This window comes from Cyanistes caeruleus, chromosome 6 (assembly GCF_971803275.1).
Source record: "Cyanistes caeruleus chromosome 6, bCyaCae1.hap1.1, whole genome shotgun sequence".
Taxonomy (NCBI): domain Eukaryota; kingdom Metazoa; phylum Chordata; class Aves; order Passeriformes; family Paridae; genus Cyanistes; species Cyanistes caeruleus.
Genome location: NC_141706.1, coordinates 54,824,825 through 54,833,690, shown reverse-complemented (window position 1 = coordinate 54,833,690; position 8,866 = coordinate 54,824,825). Strand labels below are relative to the sequence as shown.

General features: G+C 36.6%; 2 protein-coding genes across 2 annotated transcripts in view; one reads left to right on the top strand and one right to left on the bottom strand.

Moving 5' to 3' along the window:
- The window catches only part of ATG2B (autophagy related 2B), an 82,971-nt gene extending 76,641 nt beyond the window's left edge, over positions 1 to 6,330 (top strand). The window contains exon 45 of the transcript XR_015288264.1: positions 2,715 to 6,330. The gene's annotated coding sequence lies outside the window, so the exon portion shown is untranslated. The remainder of the gene's footprint in view (positions 1 to 2,714) is intronic.
- Positions 1,471 to 3,392, bottom strand: BDKRB1 (bradykinin receptor B1). The gene has a single exon (XM_023927614.2). It carries the CDS (start codon positions 3,390 to 3,392, stop codon positions 2,307 to 2,309), a length of 1,086 nt encoding a protein of 361 aa, XP_023783382.1. The 3' UTR covers positions 1,471 to 2,306.
- Positions 6,331 to 8,866: the final 2,536 nt, after the last annotated feature.

Genomic DNA, 8,866 nt, shown 5'->3' with positions numbered 1-8,866 from the left:
TTTCCTTTCCTTTCCTTTCCTTTCTTTCCTTTCCTTTCCTTTCCTTTCCTTTCCTTCCTTTCCTTTCCTTTCCTTTCCTTTCCTTTCCTTTCCTTTCCTTTCCTTTCCTTTTCCTTTCCTTTCCTTTCCTTTCCTTTCTTTTCCTTTCCTTTCCTTTCCTTTCCTTTCCTTTCCTTTCCTTTCCTTCCTTTCCTTTCCTTTCCTTTCCTTTCTTTCCTTTCCTTTCCTTTCCTTTCCTTTCCTTTCCTTTCCTTTCTTTCCTTTCCTTTCCTTTCCTTTCCTTTTCCTTTCCTTTCCTTTCCTTTCCTTTCCTTTCCTTTCCTTTCCTTTCCTTTCCTTTCCTTTCCTTTCCTTTCCTTTCCTTTCCTTTCCTTTCCTTTCCTTTCCTTTCCTTTCCTTTCCTTTCCTTTCCTTTCCTTTCCTTTCCTTTCCTTTCCTTTCCTTTCCTTTCCTTTCCTTTCCTTTCCTTTCCTTTCCTTTCCTTTCCTTTCCTTTCCTTTCTTTCCTTTCCTTTCCTTTCCTTTCCTTTCCCTTTCCTTTCCTTTCCTTTCCTTTCCTTTCCTTTCCTTTCCTTTCCTTTCCTTTCCTTTCCTTTTCCTTTCCTTTCCTTTCCTTTCCTTTCCTTTCCTTTCCTTTCCTCCTTTCCTTTCCTTTCCTCAATCTTGCAGGAAGTTTTTTTGAATTAAAGATTCAGCTGGGGATGTGTTAAATAGATACAAGTGTTCAACAGTTTAAAATAGACGGGAATTAGGAATTTGATTTCAGATGAGTCAGAGAACTTCACGTATTATTGTTACTACTGGTGTTTAAACCTGTTTATTTTAAAATCATCTGCCACAGAAGGACTGGAAGTAGTAAATTTATGAGAGATTCTTCCTCCCTGATCCCTTAATCCACCCTTAATTCTTAAACCACCATTGCAGGAAGATAGACTTTTAAGTCTTCAAAAGGCTTCCATGGTTCAGAAACAAAAAGTTTTAAAGAACAATTAAAAAATTAACACTAATCTTATTGCAATGAAGTCGAATAGACATATTTCTATAATAAAATAAGAGATTAATTACATATTCAGAATAAAAACACTAAAAAGAACAGCAGAGAATGCAGTGCCATTACAGTGAGTACAGGACTAAACAGGCTTTACAATGAGTAGTTAAATTAATTGGTACACAAATGATGTGTATGGATGCTCTCTTCTGCACCAATATCTTTCTGACTGAACAGGCTGCACTGTCTTCCATGTGTGTACATACAAATAATTTAAGAGTTGCAGAAACAGATATCTGTTGTCTTACATCTACTTTGCCATTGTGGCTATGATGGAAAAGTTTTCTTCTGCTATGAGAGTTTGTGTTCTGGTAGCAACAAGGATTTTTAATCACAGAACTATATGTTTGCTCTTACCCAAAGGAATAAGGGGAAAAGAGAAAAAATATAAAAATAAATATAAGAAAGAAAAAAAAAAACCTATGAAGTAAAATGTTACCTGTTTTATTAATTTTGATTCATCAAAATATAAATATGAATCTAAGTATTTACCTCGAAATAATACAGTATCAATGGCCATCATTGATATATTCACATATACAAAATAAAAAGGATCTTTACAGTACTTAATGAGCAATTTTGTAATACTTTACTGGATCAGCAAAAGTCAGGTTTTGAGGAGGCTACTGTGTTACCTTGCTTTTTTTACAATTTATATACACTTCTTTGTGTTCCATCATCTTGTACAATAGTTATGCACTGAATATAATTAAAGTGCACAGAAAAGATAAAGTTCTCTATATCTTACTGTGAAAATGCAAACCAGTTAAAATATTGTTCAAAATAACCAAAGTTATTCTCTACCTTTTCAAATGCATTTATCAGCTAAAGATTAAGCTCATATTTGCACTGTAATACCTGTTGTAATTTTATGAATAATATTATAAGGGGTATAGCAGCTGTCATCACAGATACAATGCAGCAAAACATTCAACTGGCTTATGGATTTCTGCAAAGAAACCAGATTTCTGGTATTTTGTCAAAAAATATTTTCTTTTAAGCCACTGTTAATAGGTAAAACAGGTTAGATAATTTGGTGTAAAATTCTGGTATCACACACATGTCATGCATTTGGATGGATAACACAGAACTAAGAAAGCAAACCTGAGGAAAAAGTAAACAATCAAGTGATTTACTTCAATAGATAATTAGCTTGGTCTGTGAAGGCCAGGTCAGAGCATTTCATATTAATTTTTAATGCCATTTGCAGTGGCATAAAATAAGTTGTGATATCAAAATGAAGATGGAACTGAGAACCATTATGTTGAATCATTCTTGACTGTAGACATGCTGAAATTTGAAGACATTTCTTTGAAAGATACCCATCTCGAAGGAAATCCACAGGGAAAAAACTGTGAAAAAACTTCTAAAGCCTTTTGCCTGAAGTATTTCCCAACAAAGACATAAATCACAGGGTTAATACAGCTGTTGGTGGTAGCCAGAATATAAGAAAACTGCTGCCCAAAGTTGATTAGTTCCCCCCAGAAGCAGCCTTTGATCACTTCTGTATTGTATAATAGATCAAGGAATACAAAAAAATGGTAAGGGGTCCAGCAGAAAAGAAACGTCAGTACCACAGTGGTGATCAGCCTCGTTGCCCTCATGCCTTTCTGCCCCATGCAACCCTTTGCTCTGAGTGCTCTTCGTTCTCTCGCTGTTTTTTTTAGGGATCTAATGGTGGAGAAATTGAGGAAGATGATTGCTGTGGATGGCAGCAGAAACCCCACCACATTAAATACCAGGCGTTCAGCTGTTATCCACGACGAGTTGGGGTACTCCAAATAGCACGCTGAGATATTCCACGAGGAAAACTCTTTCACAGTCCGGTACATGAAATTTGGGACACTGAGAAGAATGCAAAAGAACCAGATGAGCAAGCAGATGCCTTTGGTCATAGTTTTGCTCCATACTTCTCTGTGGTTCAAGGTATGGACAAAAGTCAGGTAGCGATCCACGCTGACGGCCACGAGCAGGTAGATGCTGGTGTACATGTTCAAGACGATGGAGGTGCTGACGCTGCGGCACAGGAAGATGCCAAACGGCCAGTTAAACCCCTTACTGGTGTTCACCGCCCAGAATGGGAGGCACGCGAGGAAGATAAGATCAGCAATAGCCAGATTCATAAGATAGATTTCAGCTGTCTTCAGGGGGCCCTTGTGCAGCGAATAAATGAGGAGAACAAACACATTTCCAAGCATACCAATAACACAGACAGCGTTGAGGTACTTGGGTACTATATAGAACACAATGTCCCACCAGTCATTCAAGTCTGGGCAATGAGTTGAGTTGCTCTGGTTTTCACTCTGGTTTGAGGACGGAATACTCAGTAGAGGAGTTTCAGTCATCTTTTAAAAAATTCCAAAGTGAGCAGGAGATGTCTTTGAAATGAGAGAAAATGACTGCAAAAAAAAAGCATAAAATTGTAAAAGTTGCCTCCCATGAGTGGTGTAAAAAACATTTAACTGCTGCCAATTCTTTATTAGTTCTTACTGATTATTACAGACTAGATCAATCCATACTTGATAAGTGCAGTGGTGGAAAATGTCCCCAGTATTAGCAAGGATAGAATTTCCTCTACATCCTATGAAATTTCCTCTCCTTGCTTCTATTGTTTAAAGTGGCACAGAGGAAGGAAAGTGACAAATGAGTAGTTTTGTACATCTTCTCCAGACTGCTGACAGACACATATGTAAGAGAATTCCATCTCCCTGAGAGTAGTAGGAGTCATGCTGGTGACACAAAGCCAGCTTTGCATCCTTCCCTGCCCTTTCTCTTACTCTTGTTTACCATGCTATGTACATTATTATATTACTGTATTATATGCTATGTTATATACACATTAGTATATCATTATGTCCTGCTGAAGCAGGATCCTGCCTGTTCCCCTGAGCTGGGAAAGCTGCTCACTCTCCGTATGCGCCACTTGCTGCCTGAACTTTGCATTCTTTTGTTCCTTCTCAGTTCCTCCTACCCTGAACTTTGGGTTCAAAATCGCTGTTAGATTAGATAGCTTATTACCTCCAAATGTCAGCAGCTGGAATAATAAAACAGACTCCTCCAAAATACTACGCTAAAAAACTTGCCTGGAGGGAAGGCCTCTGCAGCTCCAAATTTACAGCACTCCTCCAGTTGAAAAATTTCATTTGAATTCAGCTGGAGAGAGGCTGTCTCAGGCTCCAAAGTGTTTAGTCCATCATAGCATTGGCAATACCTTTATTTATTTCTGGTAACTCAGACTGAGATTGTACAGGAGTAAGAACATGGGTAAAACCTTGAAAATCCCCTGGACTTTCTGTCAGAGATCCACTGTCAGAGCTGACTCCTGCTTCATTCTTCTGGTGCTGCCATGCTTGATGATAGTGCCTGGATCCTGGTTTTTGCAGGCTTTCAGTCTCAGAGCATTATGGTAGGAAAGTTATTATTGAGCCAGTTCTGCCATCTGACATTTCAATATTTCATATGCAAGTGGGGCATGTCAATCACAAAATATGTATTTGAAAAAATCGATATTTTGCAATCAGTCATTGTAAATGCTGACTTTCTGCTGCAGCTATTTAACTCTGCCATTTCAGCTTCTTTATTTTACACCTAGGAGACAGCTAATGATGGAATTTCTGAAGACAGAATTTAGGACCACCATTCATCTCTTTTACATATATGTACAGCCTCAGTGACGTCTGTATATGAGCACCTTGCAGTACTTATTTTTGGGATGCCTCTAGGAATAAGTTAAGTATTAATATTCCACATCAGGCTATCTGGTACTAGTGCACAGAATTTTTTTCACCACTGCAGAATTAGGTGAGCAGCAAAGTTGTATCTGAGTTCATAAACTCACTCAAGCTGGCAGCCTTGATGGGGAGCACAGCTATAATTCAAGTTAGCACAGCTTCCTGGATTTCCCTCCCAACAATCTGAATGTTACCTAGTTAACAGACCTCTCATGCAAACTAAGATAACTTGAGAGGATCTTAAATTACAGACAAAATACATATAGCAAATAAATGGCTGATTAGCATCAAAGAGGTTCTTTGTGAGAGAGCAGAAATCTAATGCTGTTATAGCAGAAGACTGGCTAAGACATGAGAGAGCAGAGGCAGAAAATCGATATAGTTCAAAAGTAATGTAGAAGAAAGATAACATTTAAACCTAAACAGAATTATTTATTTTACTAAATATAGAATAAAAAGAAATTCTTATTGTCCTTGCTTGCCCTTTTCCTGATGACTTCTTGCTATCAGCTTATGCCAGTCACTCTGCACACTTTAGACATGATCTCTCAGTTGGAGCCACAAATTTCTTCATGCTCTGCTAAAAACACCAGGAAGTTTTATTTTTCACTGCAACTTAGATTTTATTCACAGCTAAATCCATATTCTTGTTCAGCTAGCAATGGTACCTCAGAATTCTGTAGAGGTTTTCATTGCAAAACTTTCTTCAGAGTCTACTAATCACTGTCTGAGCACTACCACAAGCCACAAGCCTTTTAGAGAGTTTCAAATGTTCTCTTGACAGAAAATGCACTTTATTTTCCGTAATTTCTGTAAGTATTTTGAAGTATTTAGTGCTAATGGACAATTAACTGCATGAATGGTTTTCAATTTCTGTCCTTAACACATTCCAGTCATCTTTTATACAAATAATGACATATTTTTCTTACTTTGAACTGATTTCTGAAGAATTTCCATGCACAGTGCATCTATCACCCTTTTTACTATTAATACTCATTAGTCAGAGCAATTAGGTAAAATGGATCATGGTTTTACACATAAACTAATACTGAGCTTCAGAATTCCTTTTGTGGTGAAAAAGACAGGGAAATTCTTATTAGACTGCACAGATCAGAGCTGAGAGCACAAAAGATTATTTTTTATATAAAATATAGAAATGATTTTTAGAAAGATAATACATTTAAAAAGATAGGCATACCTACACCTTGTCCTTCCTGTCAATCCAGGCAAAGTTTCAAATTTGGAAACAGTTGATACACAGCAGTACAGAGGTTACTGAGAGAATTCAAAGATGCATCCTGAGGCACAACTGGGTGACTGAGGGCTGTCCTGAGTGTTTTGCTGGCCACACACCATGTGTATGATGTTACATTTTGGAAGAAAGCCCCAGGAATTTTTTTTTTTTATAACTTTCCCAAATGTCAGCTGTAGTAATTTTCAAGACATGTGAAATATTTCATTCTCATTGTGAAATAATACAAGCCATTTGTTGTGACTCTTGTCATCCTTTGACTGCTAATTAAAGCTCTCAAACTGTCCTTGGCAATTAAAAGTTCCATTGTGTGAATGTCTTTAAAAAAAATAATAATAATAATGTCATTAACAGCCTTCTCTGTGCCAATGCACACAGGGAGAAACTTAGAATTCAGTTTTTGTGATGGGAGCTTCTTTCCCTGCTGGACTTGAGGGGAAGCCATGCCAAGGAGCTGGGGTAAAGCAGGACAGGTAGGTGGGGATGGTGCTGAAACACAAACCTTGCTCAACCCCATTTACACTCTTTTTGAAAAGCACTGGTTTTTGCACCCCACCATAGGTGTCCAGGGCATGAATCTCAGTGAATATTACTTCTCAGTAATATTCATGATGACTGCTGTGCTTTCTCAGGCTTGCAACAAAATAAGATTCTTATTTTTTTGATTACTTTCTGGGACCAAGTATCCTAAGAGTGGTTGTTTAAAAATAATTTTTATCTTTTTTATTCTGATTGTCCACTCATTAGAATAATATTCTAATATTGCCTCTCAGACTTTGTATGCAAATCTGTCTTAAATATAGCCATGTAAACAATGTGTGTTTTCAATTAAAAAAAAAAAAAGAAAAATTGTCATGGGACAGGAATGTTATCTACTTATAGGAAAGCATTCTTCTCATTGGCTACTTAACCAAGATATGCACCATCTATCTCAATTCTTATTCAATTGTGTCCATTTTTGTTTGATAATTAAGTTAAAATGAAAAGGCAGGGGAGGCTGAATGGCTTTATTATGAAACTTCTCTATAATGAAAAATACTTTTGTTCCAAATTTTTATTCATTAGAGGATAATAAGTTAGCTATGCAAACAGTGCTAAAATTTATATACAAAAACATTCCAGTTAACACCATCACAATGGAGAAAACTCTAAATGGCTCAAGATTAAATGTTTGGGTTTTTTTTTTTAATATCTTGTAAAATTTTAATTTTGCAAAGACTTGAAACACAAGATGTAATTTGTGAATTACACATTATGTAAGGAATCCTAACAAATTGCAGGAGGAAAATCTTGAAACAGCCCATCTCACACTGACTCATAAAGGTAAGTGCAGTGTGACAGGAGATCTTCGTCACAGGCTTTCCAAAGCCTCCTCTTTGCTTACACTACCGCATTTCCGTGTTTAAGTTATTTTTTCCATAGTGAAGAACATTTGAGCAATAACAAGAAGTTTGGAATTTGTCCTTGCTTGGACATGAATCTCTAGGATCTGCCAAGTTCCACATTTACTCACAGACTGAATAAAAAACTGCAGCTGCATCTTAAATTTATATGAAAAATAACAAATCTTACAAAACTCGTCACATCAAAATGGGATCAAAATACTGGTTTTGCAAATCCAAGTCCTCTTTGCAAATCTAGTTTCTTATTTTCTGTTATTTTTCATTGCTGTATTTGGAACATATACTGGTAATGGAGAGAGATTTGAAACTGGAAGGCTATGCATTCAGTAGAAAATGTGAATAGGCACTGCAGTAGCTCCAGCCTTTAAAGGCCTTAGAACAAGTCTATAGAAGAAGCTGTAACTTTATACAGAAAGGGGATTTAATTTATTATGTCTTTACAACTTCATTCCTCATTTCAACCTATGGAAAGTATATGAAGATCTGGTAGCATTTCAGAGTTTGCACAGAGGTAATGGACCATGAATTGAAAGAATGTGAAGGGATAGTTCAAAAATATCTAGAAGAGTCAATAGTTAAGGTTTTTTTTTTTACTGTAAAAAACATATTTATTTATGTTTTAAGCTTGAATGATCTTTAATCACACCGTCTAGGCAGACTTTCCTGCAGAAAGTAAATATTTTCTAGAGCTGCAGAAAAATTCACAAATGCTAACTGAATCTCTCTGATCAGAATGATTAAACAAACATGTTGATGAACTTAGAGGTAAGACTGCTTAATTATCACACACATTACAAGGTAGACAAATATCAAAATTCCCAAAGGTTTCCAGAAATCTGGCTCTTGATCCAGCACTCCAGCCATTAAAAATCTTCCTTTTAAGATGGCTACAGTCTTTAACGATTGGGACAAAATTTTTGGATCAGTATGTTTTAACGATTGTATTTTCACTATTGAAATGTTTGGCAAATCAGCTTAATTATCATCTGTAACTGTTCATCTGTTCTGAGATAGCAGAAAGGTTTTTGAGATGATCTTTTGATGTAAAACTCTTTGTTCAGCTTAGTTGGATTTCTTCACATATAGTATAGAGATTGCTAAGGAGAGCTTAAACTCTGATGCAGTTATTCACAATTCCCAAAGAATGATCCTGGTACCATCACAGTTTATTACCACAGTGTGGTAATAATCAAGCCCTACTAACTACAGTTTAGAGCTTGAAAGAGCAAAAGGTGAAGGAGCAAATATAGGTTGAAAAGCCAGCAATGTGCTGATGGAAGAATGGAATGGAAAGGTGATTCAGTGGCTAAAGACAGCTTAGGGATTTGGGAGATCTGAAGCAAGATCCTAACTCCTCCACTGAAACCCTGTCTGAAGACTTTCTCCCGTCTGCAGTGGCTTGTGTAACAGCTTTTAAACTCAATCTTTCAAAT